The sequence below is a fragment of the Anas platyrhynchos genome, chromosome 26, assembly GCF_047663525.1.
Source record: "Anas platyrhynchos isolate ZD024472 breed Pekin duck chromosome 26, IASCAAS_PekinDuck_T2T, whole genome shotgun sequence".
NCBI classification, from domain to species: Eukaryota; Metazoa; Chordata; class Aves; order Anseriformes; family Anatidae; genus Anas; species Anas platyrhynchos.
In genome coordinates, this window is record NC_092612.1 from 3,322,641 (window position 1) to 3,348,680 (window position 26,040).

General features: G+C 49.2%; 1 protein-coding gene across 8 annotated transcripts; it reads left to right on the forward strand.

Moving 5' to 3' along the window:
- Window positions 1–1,393: 1,393 nt before the first annotated feature.
- Window positions 1,394–25,917, forward strand: LOC113841105 (EF-hand calcium-binding domain-containing protein 12-like). Of its 8 annotated transcripts, XM_072028124.1 has the most exons (19): window positions 1,394–1,802; window positions 2,204–2,314; window positions 9,254–9,408; window positions 9,481–9,679; window positions 11,057–11,118; window positions 11,701–11,860; window positions 12,625–12,881; window positions 13,658–13,731; window positions 14,371–14,441; window positions 15,273–15,390; window positions 16,589–16,697; window positions 17,114–17,272; window positions 18,178–18,435; window positions 18,623–18,817; window positions 19,546–19,699; window positions 20,469–20,695; window positions 21,260–21,473; window positions 22,195–22,360; window positions 23,632–25,917. In XM_072028124.1, the coding sequence occupies exons 5-19, from the start codon at window positions 11,107–11,109 to the stop codon at window positions 23,792–23,794; spliced, it is 2,337 nt and encodes a 778-aa protein (XP_071884225.1). In that variant the 5' UTR covers window positions 1,394–1,802; window positions 2,204–2,314; window positions 9,254–9,408; window positions 9,481–9,679; window positions 11,057–11,106; the 3' UTR covers window positions 23,795–25,917. The 8 variants fall into 8 exon arrangements, with proteins under 8 accessions (XP_071884225.1, XP_071884226.1, XP_071884227.1 ...); XM_072028125.1 differs by having other exon boundaries at window positions 9,254–9,679; XM_072028126.1 differs by lacking the exon at window positions 1,394–1,802 and having other exon boundaries at window positions 1,939–2,314.
- The last annotated feature ends 123 nt before the right edge of the window (window positions 25,918–26,040 follow it).

The window sequence follows — 26,040 nt, forward strand, 5'->3', positions numbered from 1 at the left end:
TTGTAGGGGTTGGAAGGGACCTCCAGAGATCATCGGGTCCAACTCCCCTGCCAAAGCAGGTTCCTTAGAGCAGGTTGCCCAGGTAGGCATCCAGATGGGCCTTGAATATCTCCAGAGAAGGAGACTCCACAACCTCCCTGGGCTGCCTGTCCCAGTGCTCCGTCACCCTCACCGTGAAGAAGTTCTTTCACATGTTGGTGCGGAGCTTCCTGGGCTCCATTTTGTGGCCATTGCCCCTTGTCCTGTCCCCACAAACCACTGAAAAGAGGTTGGCCAAATCCCTCTGTCCACCACATCTCAGATATTTATACACATTGAGGAGATCCCCTCTCAGTCTTTTCTCCAGGCTGAACAGCCCCGGGTCTCTCAGCCTTTCCTCACAGGGGAGATGCTCCAGGCCCCATTGTCGTCTTTGTTGCCCTCCGCTGGACTCTTTCCAGGAGACCCCTGTCTTTTTTGTACTGGGGAACCCAGAACTGCTGGACACAGTGCTCCAAGTCTAACTTTTCTCAATTGTTTCAGGATCTATCTATGCTATATAAACCATGGAGCTTTCTAGGCAAACACTGGCAAATCGTGAGCCAGGTGCAACTCAATGCCGACGTTTCCGTCTGTGTGTTAGGGGTGGCAGCTTTTTCCAAGACTGACCTACACCTGGCACCTAATCTGCGTTTCAGTAGATGTACAGAAGGGAACAAAGAGCTGTGTTGTTAGCACTGTATTTAAAAAGCTACCGTGAAGAAGATGCCTGTGTTGAGCGGACAACAGGAAGCTTTCATTGCATCTCCAGGCAAAGGAGAGGAAAAAAACATACCACTGAGGCAAAAATGTGTTTCTTCTTATCCACTTCAAGACGATGTTGAAAACCTGGTATCCTAAATGCATCTTTACCTATGGAACCACAGTCAGCTCATTGCATTGCAACTGGAAAATTTCATACTTAAAAGGGAATGACAGGCAACGAGGAAGCAGGAGCGTTCCTGGCATCAAAACTTTTGCTTTTCAAAGTTTTGGGCAAACTTCTCCCCGTTATTGGTCTGGAGAGAAGAAGACCTTCACAGTTAAATATATATAAAGGTGTAAATCTCGGTTGTACATGAACAGCTGTCACAGCTAAGGGTTCCCAGAAGCCCCATTCTGGTTTTTCTGACTTGGGGAAAAGATCAACTTTTAGCGTCTGAGGTAAAAACATTGCTAAAAGCAGCGGTATTGAAGAGAAGTACGTAGTGGGAGTTAAAGCGAAGCGTAGACTAAGATATCTGGACACGTATTGAAGGAAGAGCTCCTCTTTATTCAACTTGGAGGTGGAAAAAAGGGGGGTTGGGGGTGGGTTTTTTGTTTGTTCGCTGTTTGTTTTTTCTCCAAAGGTTTTGGGGGTGTCCCAGCCAGCCCCGGAGGGCATTCCTCCCTCAGCAGCGGGCACCTGAGGGGAACTCGGGGCTGGAGAAGAAGCCGAGGTCGGGGAGCCGGGCGCCCTCAGCGCCTTTATGCCCTGAGCCGAGGCGAGCCGAGCCGGGCCGGGCCGGCCGCCGCCTGCCGGGCGGAGCGGCTCCGCCCCGCTCCCTGCCGGGGGAGGCTGAGGCACCGCGGCCCGCCGCTGCCCGGCCCTGCCCGGCTCTCAAACCCTCCCGGGGACGGGGGGAGGAGGCTGCGAGGCGCCGGGAGGATGCGAGTGGGCGCCGCGGGCTGCGAGGCGAGGGCCCGGGCGGCCGGCGGAGCTGGGACTCGGCGACGGCTCAGCGCCCGCCCCGCCGGCAGCGGACGACTCCCGGAGACGCAAAACGGCGGCGGCGGAGGAGGAGGCAGGCGGCGGGGCTGAGAGAAGAGGGGGCGAGGCGGCTGCGGGAGGCGACCCCAAGCGGCCATGGGAGACCCCTGGGGAGAAGACGAGGCGCTCCCCCGGCCGGCCCTGAGGAGAGGGGCGGCTGCGAGCACCCCTTCCCCGGCTCTGCGAGGGGGGAACGGGGCGCGGTTGGGCTGTGACAGAGCTGGGGGTATGGGGGCACACGGGCAGGGCGAGCAACTTCGCTTTCCGTGCCTTGAACCGGGACGGAGCCAGCCGAGACTGGGCTTCCCCTCCCCCCCTCTATATATACACACGCGCGCTCGGTGTGGCGGTGGGAGGGGAGCGGGGCCATGTCCCCAGCCCTGCCGGGGGTTTTTGCGGTGCCGAGGGCCGCCCTGACGCCCGGCTGTCCCCCAGGTGCTGCGCGGCGCTGGAGATCGGCAGCCGGCGGGGCGAGGCGAGGCGCCTAATGGAGGCGGCGGCGGGGCGCTGAGGGAGCGGAGAGGCTGCGGCTGTCAGCGCTGCTCGGTAGGTGCTGGGGCTCCCCATCAGGCTTGACGGAGAAGTTTGGCTTTGTTGAAGGGTGAGTCAAGGCTGAGGTGGCGGTCCCAGCCGGGACAGGCGCCCCAGAGAGCGCCTTGGCGCTGTGAAAGTGCACGGCGATCCGTGCAAAGGGGGCTTTGTTGTGGAAGGCCTGAGGTGAACACGAGCAGCCCGCTGGAGGGGGAAAGGAGAGGGGAGTTTGGAAAGCTGCGCTGCTGGTGTTAAGCAGCAGCCTGTGCTGCGTTGGTGTTTGCTCAGAGGGGTTTCACGCACGAGGAGCTGGTGGGTGCTCTGAGGAACCTGGTCCAGCTGTGGAGAACAACCTGTATGAGGCAAACCCCAGGACCCAAATGCCATAGGCTGTAAGTCCAAACCTCCCCGAACAAGCAGACATTAAGTAGAAAACCCATTTGTTACCGTCTTGAAACATTGCCAGCAAGGCAGCCTCTTCCAGTTACGCTGTTAATTGGGTTCCCCGGAGCTCGTTAGAAGGAGGTGCCATTTTTTCTAAACGAGGTGACTGCTAACTTCAGGCTTGCAGTCCTACTAGCTTTCCTCGGCCAAAAAGCCCTCTGCATTTCCGTAAAGCACCTGTGCACTGTGCTTGTTTAACAAAGACAAGTTTGAGACATAACACTTGGAGGTAGGGCAGGCATTCTCTTTGTGAGGCTTTCCTACTCCTTGAATGCTTCTTGTGGCTCTCCTGGGCTCTCTCTTCTCTTGCCAAGCCCTCGATGACCTGTGCCTGCTTCAGCTGCATCCAGCGCTCCGTTTGCTAGCCGTAATTGTCGTCATTTATCTCTGCTGGTTATTACTGGGAAAACCGATGTTTATCGCTGCGTGTTCATGCGTCCCTGGAGCCTGTTAGAGCTGGCTTTTGAACGGTTCTGCCTTTTGTAAATTTCTCTACGCTGAAGAATTTCTGTCAAGTGATGGACTTTGTGCTGTTGTTAGGATTCCTTTTGTTCCTAATGTACCAAAAAGGCTGTTTCCTTGGGTCTTTTGCTTCCCTTAGCAGTTTGTGGTGTTTCACTTAGGCTTATTACTATCCTTGCGCTGTTTTTCCCCCAGTCACTTACAAAGCCTGAGGGACAGGATTAATTTTTTTTTAATCTAGTTACCATTAATATAAATGATCTTTTTGTTTGGATGTGACTTCTGAATTCATAACAGTCTTACTTCAAAGATCTGCGACTGGTTTTGCAGTCTGATGCTTTCTTCAAGTTTGAGTTGAGAATTTCTTCCATCTTTATGGAACTAACTTCTAAAGCAGCAAGTCAGTGTAAACTGTTTTTCTAGTTCTGTTTGCACGTAATAAATATAACGGAGGCATACTCGCTTGTGGCTGAGCTCTGGCCAATCTCTATTTCTATGGTCAGTTTCGCTTTGTGTCTCAAGGCTGAAGTCTAGCTGAGAATTCCCCTGTGCCAGATGCAGTATTTTTGTATATTATGAAATTAGGCTCTCTAATTTTGAGAAATCCTGAGCCTGTTGCAAAATTGACAGAACGAGCTCTTTGGGGTCTGTTTAATAGAAGTCCTACGTGATGAGTTTTGGGGTGATGAGGGGAGGGGACATTCTGACCACATTTGGCGGAGTGCAGGAGGGCCTGGACGCGCTGTTCCCTTCTGTGAACTCACGGTCGGTATTCCCTCTCTGTCCTGTGCCAGAGACGTGAGGTCACTGATCCATAAATGCCCGAGATGGTTTGCCTCGGAGTTGCCGGTGACTTGTAAACAAGTGATGCAATTTTCAGGATAGCACGGTTTCCCCTCCTCCCTTTGTTTCCTCGCTATTTCCCAGTCAGGTACCAGTATCAGTGTTCAAGTCCGGCTGTCGGTTGTATCACCTTTGCCGAGTGTGTGCTCACAGGAATCCAGTTTTGTGGTGTTATTAATTAACTTTCTGACACTGTCACATCAGGCACTAAAGGTGCTTCCTCCTGCAGTCTACACAAGGGATGTGATGACTCCAGTTTTCAACATCTTTATTGTCATTGGTAGTATTAATTCTGATGTTCATCTTTTATTGCAGTCCATCATGTTAGTTTGGTTTGTTTTCAGTTTGGTTTGTGGTTTTGTTGTTGGTTTTTGGGGTAGCTCAGGGCTTCCTGAAATACTCCAACCGCTCTGCTGCATAAATAGTTGTTTCTTTTTCTGTGGAGATGGGAGCCACCAAAAATGCCTCCTTTCCTTATCCTGTAGCAGCCAGATGGCATTTCATAACGCTGTGCCATGCCTCCCTTTGGCTGATGGTTCATTTCCAGTTCTCTTGCCTTTCTGAGAGCTGGAAGGAACCACACCAGGACCACCAGGACCACTCACCTCTTTTCGTGTACCCTTCAGAGTGCAGTGAGCTGCAAGGTGTTGCATAAAGCAGCATCTCTGCTTCCAGGGGATCCTTTCTACCCAGCTCTGGAAGTCAGCCCAAAGGGAGCACACGGCTGCTGACGTGGGAGAACGTGAAGGGAAATACAGGCAAGAACTCTGACCACGTTGCTACTAGCTCTTAGAAGACCTTGGAGATAGATCATGGAGAGCTTAATGATGCAAACATGCTTTGAAAGTTTGACTTCTGCTTGCACCTAACAGGTCCAGAAGAGCTCACTTCCAAAAAAAAAACCAACAGGCTTCCAGTTGTGTTTGGAGCCGTTCCAGAAAGCCACTTGGTGTTGCAGGTTCTCGTTGGGTGTCTTGGCCTTCTTGACCCACAGCTTGAAGCCGCTGCTGGAGCCAGCCTTGGAGCCAGCAGGGAGCTCCTGAACTTTGTCATGGTTATGGCAAAGGCTGCAGGTGTTCAGCGCCCTGAATCTGGAGAGCATCTCTCAAGCCACATACAGTTTGTGAGACCAGAAAGAGCTGCCGGCTTATAATGAGTGCTGTGACTTAGGCGCATGGTTTGTAGAGGTTTTAAGGCGTAGTGCATGAGTGCCAGGCTCCTGTTTGGTCACTGGGACAAAACGAGATCTGGGAATGTTGGATGTCCTAAAAAGAGTACAGGGGAGACAACCGGGGAGGAGATGTGGCTCTTCTTGGCCTTGTTTAGCCCCCAGCCCCTCTACACCCCACAAACCTTAGTTACAGCTGTGAGCTTCTGCAGAACGTCACAATGCCTAGTAAATCTTCGGGATATACTTAAAAGCAGGAAAATACTGTGTTGGTTTCTTTTTTTTTTTTGTATACATAGGGCAGCTGCCAGCAGCAGCACCTGCTGGAGTCGAGGGTGCTGAGCAAGGCAGGGTCGTGTCCCGAGCAGCAGTCACAAGGGGAGCTGAGCGGAGGCCGCCTGAAAACTCGGGGGGTTTCTGCTTCTTAGCAAGCCGAAACACAGCTCCCCGTCCCCAGTACTCCTCGCTGTGAGGATGAGGACTGAGGAAGGCTCACCCTGCCTGCAGCTTCTTCAGTTCTTCGTGCGGGGAACTCTTGGAGGAGCTGGTGCCTCTGGAAAGAAAGCAGCTGTTGGTACTGTGGGCATCCGAGCGTGATGCTAACCCACGCAACGCTGCCCCTTGCATCTGACAAATGTTTTACAACTTCGACTTCTTTGCAGGTTTTACTTAAATTTGGTGGAGGAGGCTGTGGCTGAGCAGAGAACTGATTTGTTATTTCACTAACTGGAATAATTTACAATGGAAAGAAGCTTTTTTTAGTTAAAAGTTTTGTTTCTGATTACAGCTTCCGGTATTTTACCTCGCAGTCCACAAACACTCTTTTTAAACTTGATTCCTGACAAGTCGCTTTTCTCAATTCTCGCATTCTTGGACTCCACCAGGGGAAAAGGAAGGCCCTGCTAATATTGCTTGGCTGTTTCCTTCCGGAGGAAGGAGGGGAGAGTTGAGAAAAAGAGGAATGAAGTAAAATGAATTTACTCTTTGCACACGTGCTGAAAGAATAGGCAGGTGTTCTTGGGAATATCTCATTTAAATCTCTGTGTATGTGTTTCGAGAGGATGCGTCCTCACTTAGAGGAGCCAACATCCCATTGCTGGACCTAATCCTGATGGGGCTGGCATCTGAGGGTTACGCGGGCTGCTCCCGGCAGGGCTCTTCCCACGCGGGGAGGCCGAGGGAGCCGGTCGAGCACTGCTCCGCTGCCTGGAAAGATTCAGTCATTTCCACCCAAAGCGAGGAAATAAAAAGCTCGGTCAGCCATTTCATCTGGAGATACCCCGCCCTCCTCCAACAAATACGAAACAGGGAAAATGTAGGCTTGGGCCCTCACATATCCCAGCAGTTTGCACCCATTCGGGCGATGCGATTGGGGTCGGGGCAGGCAAAATAGAAGTTACCTTTTTTTTTTTTTTTAATTTCGGCAGAGGAGGTTATAAGGTTGATGTTGCCCCTTTGATACTTGATTTAACCCACTGACTGCCCGGGAAGGAAGGAGTCTGTTTAGTTTACCTTTGTCCTAGATTCAGTTTTAATATCTCATGTTTAAATGGGGGGGGATCTTTATTCTTAATGATTCATGCCGCCTCAAAGCACAGTGGTTTCTACTTGTGTGCTGCCTTTCCCACTGGGGGATGCAAACAAAAGAACAATAATTTCAGACTCCTCCTTCAGTTTCCAAGAGAACCTTAGCTGCTCAGGGATAGCTCTGAATTTTAAAAGCATTTTTTTCTGCCAAATTATGTATTGATTGCACATAAAATAGCAGCACCGTAATATGCAATTTCAAACAAATGCACGGGGGTGCTTGGTTGCTTTTAATGCTCCTCCTTTATTTTTATTTTATTTTTTTTCCTCCAGCAGAAAACAAAAAGTGGATTCTGTTCCCGTAAGCCGCTCTTGCAAAATCCGCACAAACATTTATTAGTCTAGACACAAAATATTCTCAGCCGGCCTCAGCCTGACGATGGCAAAAAGAAATAAAAATAATAATAAAAAAAAAAAAAAAGAAAAGGCAAGCTAATATTGTACTTGGCTGTGAAAAGGGAAGGGGGGAATCATGCCCCAGGCTAGTGAAGCTGTAACATTTTGCTGGGGCTGCCTACAACAACAGATGCATCTCGTTCCCCTGGGCTTCCAGTCCTGCCTATTCTCTTCTGCTGAACTTGGCCGCTCGCAAACATTCCCTGTGAGTACCACACCCCGGGCTTCTCCTGGACGCTTTTGATTTGATTTAATGATGGCCCCAGGCATGCTCCTCTTCACCAGGCCTGCTCTTCTGCCCCAGAAATCATGTAGCGAATTCATTGATTGGAAAACGTGCAAAATAGGTGGGATCTGGGGTGACTGGTAGAAATCAAAAGGGTTTGAAATAGGCGATGTGACCGCAGCTTAAACCTGCAGGAAGGGAGCATCGACCCGAATGGTTTATCTGACTCTTCAGCTGCAACTTCTGTAAATACCAGCTCCTTCTCCTCATTTGCTACCATGGCAGTTTGCAGACTTCTGGTGAGTTAAAAAGACAAATCATAGTTGTGCGCGTTTGTTTGATCAGGCCTTTACCTCAATGCTCACGTTCTCAGACTGCTGGGGTTTTATATTTTTGTCATTTTCTTAGAAAATGGCGAATGATGCATATCCCGGCTTCCAGATGATTAGTTCCTGTTGCTCCCAATTTGAGTCAGGCTGCGTTTGGTTGGAAATGAAAATGTAATTGCAAATTCCCCTAAACAGCACAACATGTCTGTGGTATTAATTAAAGCACTGTAAATACGTAGAATATCTGAGAATGCATTCCTTCAAGCATGGCCGTGTTTTTTTAAACCTACAGAGGAGGCAAAATAGGGTATTTAGGCTTAGTAGATGAAATGTATTGCTTCTGTGGTGGCAGATCCATGTCTTGAGATTTTAAACCTGGTGGATCTCGTGCTCGAACCTTCAAAGGAGATGTTACATAGACAATAAAACGTCCTGCTTTTCGGGGAGGACTCTCCTTAGGTCACTCAGAAAACGTCTTCAGTCTTCACTCACTGCAGCATTCACAAAGTGAATGCCTTCCTGTAAGGTTAGTCACCGATGGCCACTCATTCCATGCTTTCACTGAGAAAAACCTTCGCAGCTTTGAATCTGAATTTCCTGCCCCGCGTTTAGGTGAGCCCGGAGCGGCGTCAGGCATTGCTGGGCTCCTCGTCCGGCGGCGCTGGTGAAGTGAAAGATGCCAAATGTGAATTTGACAGTGAACTCGGGGGCTTGTGCTGGCCCGGTGGCTCTCTAAGCCCCCGTGTCTGAGCAGTGGGAGCATCCGAGCAGCACAGGACGGAGCTCAGCAAGAGGCTGGGGTCAGGGCACTGCTGCAAATACAAATGCTTTGCTGGCTGCAGAGGTTAACCAGGTACACAGCGCTGTTTTACTACATGGTGGAGACCTACGGAGAGTGTTTCTGCCCTCCTTTTTAGCTGAAACATCCCCAAATTCTAAGGGGAAAAGGAATAGAAGGCACTTGCGGAGTAATGTTCTAGTGAAACCCAGCCTTCCTAAAGAAGCCTGCCTGAATAATTCCTGTGAATAACAGACTCTGTTCAGCTATTTCCTAACATAGAAAGGGTGCTGACTGCTTCTTCAGAGTAACATAAGTTAGTGATGCTACTGAAATAGTTGTGGTTCAGACATAGATCTGATTTCTCCTAAGCACGCTGAATTCACAGCTGTTGATCCTCCAGAGGAGGCTTTGCAATTGAACACCTGGAGAATAGGTAAATTTCCCGCTGTTGTTCTCTTATTCAGAGCAGCAGCATGTGGAGGGAGACAGATGCGTTTGCTTTTTTAGTGCAATGGCTTCAGAAGCAAGAGGGGAAAAAACACTTTCTCTGGGAGCTGGAGAAGGTGTCCTAATTGCAGGAGAGGTTTCTAAATGGCATATCTTTGCAAGTGTTCCTGTAGTCCGGAGGTTTTTGTTTGTTTGTTTGCCTTTGGAAGGTTTTACTCTTAATCTTCACGTCCTTCAGCAGAAGTGAGAAATGTGATTTTATTTTGTGCAGTGTCGCGGACCCTCCGAAATCTACTGGGAAGGATGAATACCTCGCACAGTACCAATGTGATGACGGTGGAGACAAGGAGAAACCAAGAAGATGAAAAGAACATGACCTCATTTCAAAAGAAAACGTTTTGTACGGCAAAGAGACTTCTGAGCCTGGTGAGAAATTGCAGCAAACTTCCTCTCTCAAGTGTGACACTGAATGTAGCTCTAAAAAGCTTTCCTCCTCAGCTATTGCAGAGAGATGCCAAGGTAGAAAGGACGAGACGAAAAACACTGAGAAAGAGCATTACCAAAGCAAGGGGGAACATGCTCCTACTGAAGAGAAGGAGAGTCAAAAAGCAGGTCCTTCCAGCAAAAGGAGGTGTTCTCTGAGCGTGGAAGTTGTGGAGCAAAAGCGTCACAAGCAGGAGCACTGGGAGGGAAGCAGGTACAGATCTTGACAGAGTCAAAAAGCAGGTTTATTATTGTTGTTATTATTATTATTATTATTATTATGCCATTAGTCCTGTGAATCCAGCTGCTTTCCTTACTAACAGAGTTTCTGTCCTCCTTTTGGTGACATCTCAGAGGCTCTTCCTGTCTCACAGCCTCGTTGGGGAGTGAGGAGAGGGCGTGTGTATGGGGGAGCAGTTCCCTAACATGCAGCCCCCTTCTTGCTGCAGGGCCCAATGAGGTGGCTGGGCCGCAGGGGCTGTGTTAAGGAGTGGCCCTGCACTCCTCTGACATGAGCACGGGTCACAGAGGGACACCTCCGCATCACAATGGCAGCTCCCCTTATGCCACAGCGTGCCAGGCCCTTTCTGTCATCGCCTCAGTGAGCTCGGGCGTTGAAGGAGGCTCTTGCATCCAGTTTTCTCTGGAGGACACGAGAAGTCTCTCCTGTAGCTCAGAGTCTCAGAGGACAAAGGGAGGCGTAGGACGGTGCAGGAGCTATTTGGTGAAGCACAGAGGGCATCAAAAAGGGAGGAAACATCACAGATCTTTCACTCTCTAGCCTGACGTGCTGACCCAAAGCAGGATCATGACAAACTTGGAAGCGCTAATCACCAACATTGAGCGCTGCAGTGAGGTTGAGGGCTGCACCAAGGTCACGTTTCCCACACTCAAGAAGCTTTCTGTCAATGGTAAGGCATTTGGGACCTCTTATGAGTGTAGCTATAGACTGATACGAACTCTACAAATTGTGGAAAGCGAGGTTCTTGTCTGCGGGGGAGGCCCCAAGGGTGCTGTGTGTGTGGCGTTGTGCCCTGCCCGTGGTGGCAGTCCTGTGGCCGGGTTCCGCTTGCTGATGGGTCACACGTGGAGATCTGTCTCTGAAGGGAAAGATGCGTGCACGGTTGGAAGAAGGCTGAGGTTCCTGCAGTTCCTGATGGGCTCCCAAGAAACTGCCAGAAATACATGTGTCAGGAGGAGATCTGCTGACTTGTCAGCATTTCAGCAAGGCCTCTCATGAAGGGGCTGAGCCCCTCCCTGCCTGTGGCTTCTTCCTGCTGCAGCCTCCTGTGCCTCATGGCTCTCAGAAAAGGCTTAGGGCTAAGAGAGGCCCTCCCATTTCAGATGCCTACAGGCTGCATTCCCTTGTCCAAAACGCTTTTAAGAGCTCCTGCAGCTGCAGACCTTTCCTGGGACGTGGCAGAGCTGTTAGACTGGTATCAGTCAAAAATTCATCCAGAGTCACAGATGGATTCATCCTGGGAGCTGTGTTAGATCACACCTGCATCTGCAAACGCCTTGTAAAGAAATGTGCTGATGGGCCATGGACTTGCTGACTTTGAGCTTGACATGTCCTTCCCTTGCTTTCCAGATGTCATCACAATTTGGGGTGGTGTGTCCAAGCAGGTTCGGCAATTGCTCATGATGACGAAGGTGGGACTGCACCCTACCCCTCCCCTCACCCCACGGCTTCAGGAAGTCCTGGCAGCCCTGTGCCAGCAAGTGCCATTGCTCTTCCCAGAGCCGCACTGACACGTACAGATGTGCCCCAAGCGTGCCAAAGACCAGCTTCTCTGTAAATTGAAATAATTGTAATAATTGAAACCAACCCAACAGAAAATCAAGTATTTATAGTTATATCAAAGATACAAAACGGTAGGAAAATGTGTTCAGAACTTGCTGGGGCTTCGCTGTTCTTCGCTTTCAGAGTGGAGAGAGCAAACAGACAGCTGGGGATGCTTCCAGGGTTAACCCCAATTGCTGGAAGGGACCTAGCTGAAGGATGGGCTAGACCTCCTCCACCTGCTTTACTTCACCGCGCATTTTCTTGAGGGGCAAAGGAAGGAGAGAAAATGCCCCGAGTATGTGGGTCTTCTCATGAGCTTTCCCAGCTCCCCCAGCTTACCCCATGCCGCGTTGGGAGTGGGCAGGGCACAGGGCACCCCGTTGCAAGATGTCACAAGTCCTCACTCTGTTTTCCAACTTAAACATGCTTCCCCTTCTTTTCTTTACCAGCCTCGGGCCGTCACTGTAACAGGACTGGGGACATTCCATATTAAAAAATGGCTATCTTTTGAAAATGGCCAGGTGTTCACATTTCGGAGACCTGTGTTTTCACCGTCCAAGACTCTTGGACAGATTCGTAACCTGAAACACCGTTGTGTACGCGTTCCTGGTAAGAATACCAATTAAAGTCTTGTTTTCCCATGTGTACATATATTAAGGGGTTATGCCGATTGCTGTTTAGAAGTGCTGATAGGCAACTCAGATGCCGTCAGAAGGCCCTGAGAGAGAGAAGAGATGGCTGGCATAGAAACCCATCAATGGCCAGATTTGCTGTAATTTCTGTCAACTGCTGCCATTGCTTTGGCTACTGTGTGCCATGGATGAGACCTGCGCAGCACTAAGAGCTTGGTGCTTCATTTGGGGTGGGTCTTCTCTTTCCAATGACTCTCAGCTTCTCCTGGATAATAGGAACTTCTGTCAGGCAGCCCTGGGGTAAAGGGCATTGGTACCAAAAGCAGAGACATTTGTTCCTGAGTTTTGAAGGCCACAGGGACTATCCAGAACTGTCTGGAAGAGTTCTTGTGCTTGCCTGTCTCAGTGCGAGGCAGGTCTCCCCAGACCAGGCGTGCACTGAGCCTGGGCTCTTTGCATGGGAACCAGCCGCATTCCTTTTGCCTCCTCCTCCTGTGTTCCGCAGACGGCTGAGGTCATTGGGTCCTGTCTCTGGGCTGAGGAGTCACAGCTGTGCACTTGGTACATTGATGGAATGATTTCAGTTTCTCTTGAGGGGGGGCATACATCAGCTGCTTTAAGGAGTCGTACAAGGCTTAGACTACAGCAGTTACAGCAGCATGTTTTAGCTGGAAGCTCCTGGCACTTTGTTTGAATCTGTTCAACTGCAGTGCAAGTTGCATTGTTCCTCATTTTTTCCAGATGATATGAAGATAGTGGTGCTGAGCTATGAGAATATGCGCCTGAACGTCCCGTACAGCAAGGAAATAGTGCAGAGCTGTTTGGAGGAGACCTTGCAATACTTCTACCGCATCCTCACAAATAGGGAGGACACGGACTTCACCTTAAAGGATTTTGGCACTCTTGCTATCCGAGGGCAAAGAGTGAAAATGACGTTTTCTGAAGGGTTTTTACACAGTCTCAACAAGTCCACATACGTGGTAGAGAAGCTGATTGCTGTAAGTTTATTGTTTCTGCAGTCCTACTTAGAGTGGGTTTGAAGCCCCATCAAAGGGTGGGGGCACTGAGCCCTGCTGGCAGCTGTGAGCTGCCAGGACGCTGGAGCTAGGCACAGTCCATCGCAGTGAGAGCTTTCTGTTTTCTTTCTTTTATTTGCTGTATGACTGCTGGCAATGCGTGCAGTCGTATCGTTGCTGGGCAAAGGATAGCACTGGAAGGGCCTCGCCATAAATAGGAAAGAAGCCAAAGCAACGGCTAGGCTGATGATGTTCCCCCCCCCGTTGCGGGCGTGAGGCTGAGGCACAAGGACACCAGGCCCTTTTGGATGCAGGCAGGCTGTTGGTGTAGTTCTCCTGTCCCAGCAGAAAAGCTCTGGTCTCCGTGTTCCTCCACACTGCCAACGCAATCCTCTGACTCCTGTGAAAAACTCTGGGGATAACACCAGCTCTGACCCATTTGCGCTGCATTCAGGAATAGCTAAAGCAAGCGACCCCACTGAAAGCAGCAGCTGGAAGCCGAGGCTCATGACGGGCCTTCCCTTGTGTTTGCTCCATTGACTTGTTCACAGGCTGAGGCTGTTAACTACGGTCCTTGTGAAAAGGTTGGCAGCGTTCCTCACCCTAGCAGATCATGTGCTGTGCAGTGTGTTTTAACTGGCTGAGGCACTTGTCCAGAAGTTTGCTGAGAGGCAGTGAATTCCTGGAGCTACAGAAAGGCCTCTGTGAATGTTGAGCTCTTTTCCTTGGACTCATGTCAGATGTTTCTGTCCCTGCAGAAAAAGTTGGTCAGACTGGACAAAGAAACTGCCCTGTTCCCAAGCCATTTTGGCCGTGCCCACCTGTTCCCTCAGTAAGTATATTTGTTCCTGCAGCCCTGCTCTGCGCGCACTCACACGTGCTCAGCTCATGATTGGTAGTGCTCTTTCAAACTACTGTTTTGCAGTTAATTTCATCCTTGCTTTTGCTTAGCTTGGGCTTACGCATCACCCTCAGTTACTGACCGTGTTCTGCATTTTACCATTACTCCAGTCAGAGGCAACTGGGTTGCTCTGCAGACGCATTGAAGCAACTCACCTAATGTTTCATCTGCTTCTTCTCTTTTATGTGGTTAAAACTGCCAAAATATCTAAAAGAAGTAAGATCCTAGTGTTTCTGTTGGTTTGAATGCAACATGGACAGGATCTCTTAGCAGGTGGAACAAGGACCAGATCTATGCTTGTCCCCTGCCTGTGATGTTTCCATGTCTTTGGTGAAACTCGTGTCAATCAAAGGAACTCTGAAATGCCTTCTTGTGTCAGGACGACACAGGAGCACTGAGGCAAAATAAAAACCCAAACCTCTGTCTAGCGAGGGGCTGCTGAGCTGTTCTGAGGCCAGCACTGCTCAGTTTGAATGCTTTAGGGCATGTGTTGGACTCTCCACGGATACCTTGACATTAATCTGGCAAAGGAGCCCTTTTCACAGAACGGTGCCTTCTTCCTACTTCCAGGTTTGAGATTAAGGCGGTACCTCGGCTTGCTAGGGAGCGTCTTGCAGAGGAAGAGATACTTAATGCACAAGGTAACGTTAATGACTGATTGCTGGTGGAGGTTTGTGCCTTTCCCTGTTGTCCTCGCTGGGGGGTGCTTGGGACTCAGGTTACAGGGAGATGCCTGGGATAGCAGAGGCACGCTGTATGCCTCTGTTTACCCTCCTGGTAAGTCTCAAGGGACGCATTTTGAACAAGATAGTGCTGAAGTATGTTTTTCCCCTGCATTACGTGCCAAAGGGTGCCTCTCTTCCATTTTATGGGTTTGTTTGTGCAGGAGGGAGTCAGTGTTTGGCAAGTCCGCTAGCACTGTGAATAACAAACTCCGTCTTGAGTTGTGGGAGACTGAGGGGCTGGGCATACCGCTTTGAATCACCATGTTGTCATTTGATGAGAAAAATTGTGTCGAGAAGAATGCACAAAGGTTGCCAAGCTGTGCCAAAACTTTGGTTCTCCTCTAAAGCTGGGAACTCCTCATTCTTAATTCCTCATGAATATCACAGATATAACGTGCTTGAGTTGAATGCACCAGGATAGAAAGCCTGTGTAGAAAAACCATGTATGCCGCTCCAAGAAATCGTTGCCCCAAAAGAGATTGTTAGGCACCAAAATGTGTGTCCCCGCAAAACCCCCACTGTTCAGAGGGGATGGACTTGCTGCTGCAGCAGAAAGATCACAGCAAAAGGGGTAATGCAGCACTGTGGGTATCAAAGGTCAGATGGGATCTGGAGTCAGGAAGGGCTTGCAGTCTTCTAGAAAACAGGTCTCAGAAGGAATCACAGGGATACCTCAGCTAGCTTATAACATTGCAGAGCAGATCTGTGCCTGATGTGCTGAGAGGTTTTCTCCTTTTGTGTTTACAGCGTCTCTTCTTCATACATTAAAACTTGCGCAAAGGAGACTTTCTCCAAGCACATTGGCCACAGCTGAAGCGAAGGAAGAAGCAGAGGAGGAAACAAAGGCAAAAGAGTCTCCTGGCAGGTGAGATGTAAAGGATTTGTTAGAGTGGCCTTATGCTCTTGTGCTTGTGTGGCATGCTTTATAGGATCCTACCTCTCAGAAGGTCTCAGTCCAGTGGGCTGCTGCAAGTGCGATCAGCTCTGAAGTCAGAGCTGGTTGCTCAGATTGCTCTGAAGTCAGGTGCTGGTTGCACCTAACCTGATGTCGTCTGCACACTTATTGAGGGTGCACTCAATCCCCTCATCCAGATCATCGATAAAGATATTGAAGAGAACCGGCCCTAGTACTGAATGACAGAATCATTGAGGTTGGAAGAGACCCCCAAGATCACCGAGTCCATCCTTTGACCTGACACTAACAAGTCTGCCACTAAACTATATCACTAAGCTCTACATCTAAACATCTTTTGAAGACCTCCAGGGATGGTGACTCAACCACTTCCCTGGGCAGCCCACCCCAGTGCCTAACAACCCTTTCAGTAGAGATGTTTGTCCTAATATCCAATAAAACCACCCCTGGTGTAACTTTAGCCCATTCCCCCTCGTCCCATCACTGGGCACGTGGGAGTACCCACTCTGTACCCCTCCCTTGCACTGCAGGGATGGAGGAAAACACCACCTGTACTCCCGCTCCATCTACTAACCGCCCCGGTCCCCTGAAAACCCTTTTGATAGCCTCCAGGCTTCTCTCAGCAATTTCATCACTGCCAGCCCGGACTATCAGTAGAGGACAGTAATCAGAGGGGCGAGCCAGGTTGGGAAGGTTTCTGGCAGCGTCCCTGGCCTGGGCCCCAGGGAGGCAGCAGACTTCCCTATGGGTAGGGTCTGGCCGACATATAGGGGCCCTCTGATCCCATGAGAAGGGAGTTGTCTACAACGATTACCCTTCTTTCTGTCTTGGTGGAGGCAGTCTTGAGGTGTGGAGTCAACTTCCTCGCCCTAGGCAACCTCCTGGGTGGACTTTCAGACACATCCTCACCCACCAGTCTCTCAAGCTCCAAGGCCTCAAACCTCTTGTGTAAGTGCGCCTGTGTGCACCTTCCAGTGTTGAGATCTTCTTGGTGATTAAATGCTGATCATTATCCCAGCAGCTGCGAGTCATGTGCATGGTTCTTTAGATTTCCACGACCCTGGTCTCTCCGTTTGGAGAGAGGGTGGAGAAGAGAAACCCTTCCTGCACTCAGATCCACTTCCTGACTCCTGCTGGTGTGTATTTTCAGACTGTTCCCTGTATGTCCAGACACAGAAGGAAGGCAGCACAAAGAAACTCCCCGCAAGAGGCTTAAATTGCCATTGCTTGCTTCTGAAGATCATAGACACACAGGACAGGTATGTAAGGTGGTCCGAGATAATTTTTGTGTCTCTTTTGATTGTAGATGATCATGTGGGGGCATCTTAGGAGAAGGATGTACGCGCTAAATACTTAGATGTTTATTGTGAAAACATCCCTTTACTTGGGTAGTAAAGTAGCCTGTTTTGAAAAATAGCTCGTTCATGAGTTAGTTCATTGGTCATAACAGAATGGCTTTCTGGTTGCATCTGTAAGAACTTGGGAGCAAAAAATTGCTGACAAACCTTCAGGGAAAAATAGAGAAGATGAGGGAGAGAAGAACACTATTAAAAAAAAAGAAAAAAGAAAACAGAAAAAGGAAAAGGCAAGGGAAAAGAAAACAACAACAACAACAACAAAAAACACACAAAAACAGACGAATAACTGCTGCTATTGCATTTCTGGGTTCCTCTAGGAAGCACTCTCTGTACTGGGGGTGCAGGTTGGAGGGAAACTGGAGGCGTCTGTGGCCAGCAAGGAGAAAGAAGAGACCAGAGAAGCAAAAAGAGTCACATTTCCAAAACTGCTGGAACAGCAAGATGAGGGACAAAGGGATAAGATGTGGATGGGCCAGGTACAGAAAGCCCTGTAAAGCATCCCGCAGGGTAGCATTTTGCTGGCTGGGGGGAAGCTGAGTTGTGAAGGTCTCCAAGTCCCGGCAGTATTGCCACCTCTAGAGAGCAGGGCACGTGGCTGTTGATTTTATTAACACTGGCACATTGCCATGAGGAAGGAATTCCTGGCAGAAGCCAAGGGACGCCAAGAGCAGTCTAGCAGAGTGAGGGCAGAAGCATACTCTTTGTCCCTTGACAGGAGGACACCTTTTCCCTGGCCTGGAACTTAAGTCCAGTGGCTTGAGGCAGCTCCCGATGCATCATGCTGCAGGAGAGCTCCAGGAGCAGCTGTTACTTCTGGTCTCTTCAGTTAACATGAAGAGCACTAAGACCATTTTTCATGAGCGTAACAGCTGACGTTTTGTTCCAGCTGCTCTTTCAGGGCAGGGAGCCAACACCTTGATGAGAGGCAGGGCACACGTGTCTTGATGCTGTTCTGCGACTGCCTGATGGCTATTTCTCAGTGCTGTTGTACACCTGGGATCGGTGGCAGGCCCAGACACCCTTGCCATCTATAGCTCCGAAAAGCCTCAGCGCAGGAAGTCCCCTCCAAAACCATTATACCAATGCGATCTCAACACTAGATTTTGTAAGAAGCTCATCTGCAGTTAAAGTACTAACATAAGCAGCAGGCATATGACCGATGGTTTGACTAATGTCAAGCCAGAAGTGGTTTTGGAGCAGGGTTTCAAACTACACCATGGGAGAAAACTGTATCCAGTGCTTGTCTTTAAACGGAAAGCAAGTAGGTTTGCTCCACGCTCCACATGTTGCATTCGTTTTTGCTCCCTGTGTGGCAAGACCAGACTCTCCCTGTTTGAAACCAGCTCAGGACACCAGCTTCTGTCATTTGTCTGTTTTTCAGCAGCGACAGGAAGAAGAAGATAGCCTCAGCTCCCCAGAGATCACCTGTGATACAAAAGATGATCTACAAAAGCTGGAGGCTTGGATTCAGGAGAGGAAGCAACTCCGGTCTCAGCTGAAAAGCTTTGGAGATGTTGAAAAATGGCTGAGTCATAAACCTACCTTTACCAAACTGGAAGAAAGAGTCAGGAAACGAATAACGGCAGCTAGAGTAGACCAGAGGGCTAGAAGCAAGTCAGTCGAGACCGACAGGCCAGACGTAAGTATACCTGGTGTTGTGCCACTCTTGGGATTACTGTACTTCATCTCTTGTGGCCGTGCCACGGCCTCAGCATCTGCTTGTAAGTCGGCAGCGCGACACTGCTTTATCCCAGCCACTTCTGCATCTGCTGGCAGAGTGATTCTGGATAACGGTGATTTGAGGGTATTTTCGAATTCCTTTTCAGTGTTCACCACCACCAAGGAGCCAGACCCGGAAGAAGGGTAGCCTTCCCCTTATTTGTGCACCATACCCTCAAGCTCTTATCGCACTGCATAACCTCCTACACCAACAGAAGTTGACAATGGTAGACATCTTCAGAAAGGCTGGAATGGAACAGAGAAAGATCATGAGAGCAGACTTCATTAAAGTCATCAAGGAGGTATGTAGGGAAGAGAAAAGTAAGGAACTGCTGCAACTTTGCCTTGTTTTGCTGCATGCCAACCCGGAGAAGTGGAAAAGCTCCAACTTCTCTTGTGTTACTCTCAGAGGATGGCTCCCACAGCCTGTGAAATGTTGAAGGGAAGAGGGAAGGGAAGGCTGCAGAGATGCGAGCTGCCACCCAGACTGAGTCCCAGGAGGGAGTGAAACTCATTGCCTCATAGTCTCTAAAGACAGTCAGCGCTCAGTAACGTGGCCTGAACTGGCATCAAGTTTCCTCGTGTTGATACTTGGTCTTTCCTTGGCCAGTTTCATGTGTCTGCCCGCTGCACTGCCTTTTAGTACCTGTTGGCACAGCAGAGCTCGTGCTGAGCCTCACTTTCCACAGGCTGCAACGGTACAGAACTGTCAAGAGCATGTCCAGATCTGTTAGGGTTTAGCAGTTCAGGTGTTTTCTGATGTTCTGTTCCAAGCCAAATTAGCTTCTTGACGCCCAGATGGCTGAGAAGTTTGGCACATTGAAAGCTGAGAGCTCAGCAGAGGACAGCAAAAGACCAGTAAATTTTTCAGTGCTTGGTAAACTCATGTAAAGCTTAAAGCTCAACAGGTTGCCTCTGTGCCTTTTCTGAAAAAGCATTTAAAACAACAGCAAAGCTCATCCCCCCCCTACTCCGGGCCAAGCCTTGTTTTTTTATTGATCACACTGTCGCTTCCTGTTTTGGCTGCCAGACAAAAGTTCCCATCAGTGACAAGGAGCTGGAGGATGTGGTCATCTTCTTGACTTCTTCAAAGCGGAGGAATTATATAAGCAGTGAAGATCTGATTGAATGTCAAAAGCAGTGGCAGGAAATGAGGAAAGGACAGCCCAAAGAGACCGGCGAAGGTGAGAGGAGAACCCTGGGCTGGGAATCTCTATCCTTGCAGATGCCCTAAAAGTACACAGGTGGCATTAGGGAATGCCAAAGTAGATCCAGAATATAGCTCCTTGCGACTATTGTCCTGCAACGCGGTTGCTGAAAAGAGACCTCTGGGGAGAAGCTAAAGAATCCAGGGGAAGTGCAATACTCAGCCCATCTGTGGGAGACAGCTTATCCGATCTTTTAGGTTTGACTCAGAATCTGAACCCCGAGGTTTAACCTCCTGTACTGGATTTTATTGGTTAGCGTTGATCATCTGGCTGATCAGAAGCAGACCCTTTCTCCAGCTGTTGAGGGCAGCTGGACAATGCAGATTCAAAGGTCCTACTCTTTAAAACCTAGCCCAAACCTGAAGGCTTGCCATGGTACCTGTGTCATTTTTATCTGAAGGTAATGGCAACATTCTTCTCACATCTTGGAGAGAAGAGGCATTTTGCTGCTGTGTTGTTGTACTAATTGTTTTGTAGCCTGAACGTGTATTGCGAGCATGAAACTGAATGGGGCAAAGCGGAGATGGGAGTCGTCTGTAATATGTGTGTCTGGATTGAAAGCGAAAGGATGCTTCCATTCAAAGATCGTCGTCTGTTGGGTGCTCCAGACTGCACAAAATGCCAAAGCTTTTTGCCTTATAAACACTGATCAGCCTTGGTTTTTTTTTTTTTTTTTTTTATTTCTGCTACTGTCTAACAGGGTTTCTCTGAGCTTTTCATGTGTTTGCTTTCTAAACTGCCGTAGATACACAGCCTTGGGTCTGGAGAAACGCTTGCAAAGCTGCCACTTCTCCACCTTCTGCTGGGGACAAAGCTGTGGGGATGAAGCCTTGCTCTCCCACGGAGCCCAAAGAAAAGCTAATACTCTTGGAAGTGCCCCCAGTCAACACTGAGCCAGGCCGGCGACATTTAGACTGGGATGAAATGGAAGAGATTGGAAAGCGCTCAAGAGAGAGCAGACGGCTGGAGAAGGTAGTGTGGCGGGAAAAAAGGCGCCCCTGTATGTGCTCGTGAATGTGGGGTGGGCAGCAAAGGAGAAGGTTGGAGATTGTTCTGGATATTACCTTCTCAGTAGTCCCTTGACCACATCGTGCCTCACAGCTGAGATGCTACAAGCTGTCTCAAACAACTGGTTTGGCTTCTGAACACTCTGGTGATGTAAACACTCTTTTCTGGGTAACTGAAGCGTCAAGAAATGGAAGTTGAAGCTATGTTCAGGTGTGGGGATGGAGTCATCCGAGCTCTAGTGAACCTGACACAATCAGAGAAGAGATGGTGGCTGGGAGATTTTTTTCAGCTGGGGCACCTATGTCCAGTATGCTGCTCTTGTGCTTGGTGCTCTAGGGAGCGTCTGCCTGTGGGCCTGGCACTGGAAGGGAATGGCACTCCCAGATAAGCGCTTGGTCCCATCGCAGGGTGCTGAGTCCCATCTACACGCACTTCTGAGATGGATCCCTGCCTGTAGTTTCTCCAAAGGGAATGCAGCAACTCCAGGGCCTCACTGAAAGCTAACTGGGACCATTGCTTTACTTGCAGATCAAAGACAGCCCGATAGAGTGGAAAGAAAAGTGTCGGCTGGTGAGATCTGGGGATGCACCCGTCGATGAACACTGCCTGCCATCAACTATAGAGGGTGACATGGGAGCACTGGTTGACCACTATCGCAGAAATGCCGTTGTGAACTATCTGAATTGCTCCAAGCAGTGCAAGGAGCGTAACATCTGTCTCACCGACAAAGCGCTGCAAAGAGGTAAAGCAAAGAGCAAGGAATGTACTAATGTGAACGTACTAAGCCCGACATGCTCCTGCCTCTTCCCAAGACCCAGAAGCACGATGCATGTTCAGGGTGGGGCACTGCTGATGGAGAATGTTTGCAGCCCTTGGAGGGCCACGGCAGATGCTGCTGGTTAGGATCAGCAATACCATCAGCAGGGCCAGAGCAGGGCTGAGATAGCAAAGAGTGCTACAGAGCAGCCAGGGCCACGTCCCCCTGGACTGGTAGCCAGGATCAGACACGAGTGCAGTTAATGAGGCAAGTTCATGGTGATGGGGCAAGTGCAAGGTCAGGCAAAGGTCATGGTCAGACCATGGTCAGGTTCAGCAGGTCCATGGCCAGGCACAGCTGAGTCAGAGCTGTGTCAGCTGGACACTGCTACAGCTGCAACGTGAGCAAAGGGCTGAGCTGAAATGGGGCTCCTGAGCCCAGGGCAGGGCGTGTGGGAAGAGGCCCCATGTGAAGTTGGCCAGGGCCATCATGTCCTCTCAGCACTTGCTGGGCCATCACGTCTTCCTCCTTTCCAGAGCGGGGCCATTTTTTCTGTCCCCTCCCGGTCAGTATCACCGACCAAACCCAGAGGTGACCTGGATCGGCAGGGGGACAGGCTTGGGGCAACAGGAGAACAGAGTTTTCTTGGCTATTCAGCATTGGCTGTCCATACACCATTGCTTTTCTCTGTGCGCTTTGTCAACAGGCCTGCTGCACCCAGGAGACAAGATCATCAAAGAAGGAGAAGACGTGAGGAAGATCAGGCAGCCTGGAGGATACTACAGCACAGGACATGCTGACGCCACATCTCCTCTGAGCATGTCCAGGTCAAAAAGTGCATCAGGAAAACAGGCCAAGGAGGCAGAAAACAGGTTGGTTCAAAGAGGGCTTATGATCAGTCCCTTCCTGCTGCCCTGCTGTGCATCAGCTCCCACTGCATCAGAGGCGGTACTGAGGTATCAAAGTGGAACGTTAGGGTGCTGCAAGGTAGCAGCAAGCGATAGCAGAGGAAGAGAGATCTCTTCTCAGCTACACGGCCACTGCTGTGTTTTTGCTGACTTGCGGGGTTGCAGTGGTGCTGGCGAACAGCTTCTCTGTACTCCAAACTGCAGAGATGACAGAACTTCTCACCTAAGACGGTCCTTGTCAGGCCAACCCAACGCTTCTTGGAAATCCTCTCAGAGAATGTTTTTTCTTGCGTAAGAAAGGCAATCCCAAAGAATCCAGCTTTGGATGACTGGAGAAGCTCTCCAGTCGGGGGCAGAAGCAGCCTGCTACAGCAGCGTGCAGCCAGCTGCTCCTAGTAGGGCGGTGCTTCTTTTCCTCCCATTACAGCTCAGTTCCTCTGTTCCTCTAGAAAACTGACCCTTCAGAGCGTTACTAACCGTTGCAGGAGAAAAGTCAGATGCAGGTGGCAGATCTGTTTTCCTGAGCAACGTTCTTTGCATCTCAACATTTATCTGTAGGATCTGGAGATGCAAGTTTTCTAGACATAGACACAATGTCAGCCCTGAGAACAGAGGCAATTTGCCCTAATTTTTCTTGCATCTCAGGTCACCCACAAAAGCTTTTCTTCCAAAACGAGTCCAAGTTCTTTTGCTGTCCTTGTCCCTGCTGTCTTCGGACTCGTACTGTCCAAGGAGTTCATGAGTGTCCACAGGTCCTTCCTGACCCATGAAACTGGGATGTCCACTACCAGCTTGGTCATAGCACTTGCAGCACCTTCTTTAGTCAAAGTGATTCCCAAATCCGATTGAATAGAAAGACTCAGCCTCACAGCTGAGCTCATGGAAGAAAGGCAGTCCTAAAGAATCCAGCTTTGGAAGACTGGAGAAGCTTTTGAGGAGAAGAAACACTTTGCAAAATAGAGCACAGTCTTCCTAGTTCATCTCAGAGAGTTTATGTACTACAGTGATAGGCAACACATCAGTTCTCAAGACAGCTTCACAAGTTGGCATTTCCAATGTCAGTCATGAAGAAGAAGGACAGGCAGGGGTTTCCAGAAGTCCTAGTAGCTGGTTCTTGTCAGGCTCGCATTTGCCATTACTAGTAATAGCAGTGAAGTTGCCTAGAATTTTATTTCCATAAAACATGCTACTCTCTCTGACTTTTTTTTTTTCTTCTTTTCTTTATTTTTCTTTAGGCGTCTTGAGAAGAATAAGAATCAAAAGTCAAGCGACAATAACTTCTGGCCAGGCCATCTCCTGGACAAGATGCGCCTGTACTTTCCAGATAAGGAGCCTGACAGGGCACACGCCTTGTTTAGCTATGTTCACCCAACCAGGCCTGCCTACCGTGGTATCTAAAACCCTGGCTACAGGTAGTTCATCAGAGCCAGGATACTTGGCCTCTAGAGACACTCCATTCGAGAAAACTCATTTCACCTGAAGTTCTTCTCCTAGCGGCATGAGATGTGTGCACAGCTTTGTGACTCATCAGGTCAGCTCATGGGATCTGGGCCAACTTCATGGAGAATATCATCAACTATCCTGAGTTGCAAGGGGTTTGATCATCAAGTCTAACAGCTGGCTTCCCACAGGACTACCTAAAAATTAAACCATATATCTGACAGTGTTGTCCAAAAGCTTCCTGAACTCTGGCTTGCTTGCTGACATGACTGGATCTCGTGGTTAACGCAGGAGGTATCTCAACACCATACGGCCATTCGTTCACTCCCCCATACGCACCCGTGTTGTTTAGCATACTTGAGTTGCATCCCTGTGCCCAGTGGTGTGCTCTTGTGACCCCTGGAGAGCTCACAACACTCCCAGTGCACTCTAGCAACTGCTGGATTTTCCAGGTGGACCTCTAGACTGCTCTTAGAGGTTACTAGGTGTGTGGTGGTTGTACTTGGGTGGGTGGCCAAGCTCCACCACAACTGGTCTCTCACTCCCCCTCCTCAAAGAGAAACAGGGAGAAGCTACTCACAAGCAGGAGCACTGGGAGGGAAGCAGGTACAGATCTTTCCCTGGTGAAAGAAACAGCCCTGAGAATGGCAGAAGAGCAGTCAAATACTCAAAGTACAGATCTGGCAGCGGAGGAAGATCAGAACAAGGTAGCAATAGATATTACCGATCCAAAGGGGAAAGAAGTTGGAGCAGAGAAAGATACTAGCGAGATGAACCGAATGATGATCGAGATGATCATTACAAAAGCGGATGGCCTCACAGTTCATATACAAGAAGTATATGCTTTCCTCTGAGAAGGCTAATTCATCACGAAACAGCTCTCTGCAACTTCTAGTATTAAACGTTGTTTATGGGAAGACTTATTTTTAGTGAATCAAGAAATATATTCATGTAATTCTAGACTGTGTTTTTTGGAAGTGTTTTTCTCTGGCTAGTCCACGAAGTGCTCTGGGATAATTTTTCTATCTTCATGGTCTCTCTTTAGGAGGTAAAATATCCTGAGTATTTGGACCTTCGAGCCTATGTGTCGCAGTCAATTGGAGAACCACTCCTGTACACCTTATATGCGGTGCTGGTGCATCATGGTATCAACTGTCGCTCAGTTGCAGCAGCATGTTTTAGCTGGAAGCTCCTGGCACTTTGTTTGAATCTGTTCAACTGCAGTGCAAGTTGCATTGTTCCTCATTTTTTCCAGATGATATGAAGATAGTGGTGCTGAGCTATGAGAATATGCGCCTGAACGTCCCGTACAGCAAGGAAATAGTGCAGAGCTGTTTGGAGGAGACCTTGCAATACTTCTACCGCATCCTCACAAATAGGGAGGACACGGACTTCACCTTAAAGGATTTTGGCACTCTTGCTATCCGAGGGCAAAGAGTGAAAATGACGTTTTCTGAAGGGTTTTTACACAGTCTCAACAAGTCCACATACGTGGTAGAGAAGCTGATTGCTGTAAGTTTATTGTTTCTGCAGTCCTACTTAGAGAGGGTGTACTGCCACTTACGGCCCCGCTTTTTCACCTGGAAAAAGCGACCACATGACGTAGACTGAGGAGCCCTGCTATTCTTGCACTTGTTTTTTGTTCCGTTTCGTTTTGTTTTGTTTTGTTTTTCCCTACTAGTATAGGCTTAAGAAGATAGAGAAATGTGCTGATGAAACAATTTTTAGTAAAAAAAGACAGCTTGGTACATCTCCTTACAAAAAATAAATAAATAAATACAAACTTGAACTCGAAAATCACGGTGTCAAGTCAGATAAGTGAAGAAACATTACCCCTTTAAAGAGCACAAAAAGTCAAAAGAAATTGGAAAAGTAACAGGCTGGCAACTGAAAGCCATGTATTGTCTGTGAAGCATCGGATAGGTTGTGAGCCTGGATTACCCAGACAATGGGGAAACAGGAGGCTCCCGGTCGTCGGGAAATAAAGGATATAAACTGTACGATGTGACTAGTAGGTGCGCTCCTGCTTGTGGGACGCCCGCCATTGCAACCGCGAATAAAAATGCTACTTCACTGACGGAGATCCTCGCCTGAGCCTATGTTACTGCCTACAGAGTGTTTCTCGCAGTGTGACACTGGAGTTCTGAAAACCTGTCACCGATTTTACAGAAAAAGCGATTTTCCGGGGGGGAGGGGAGGCGGAA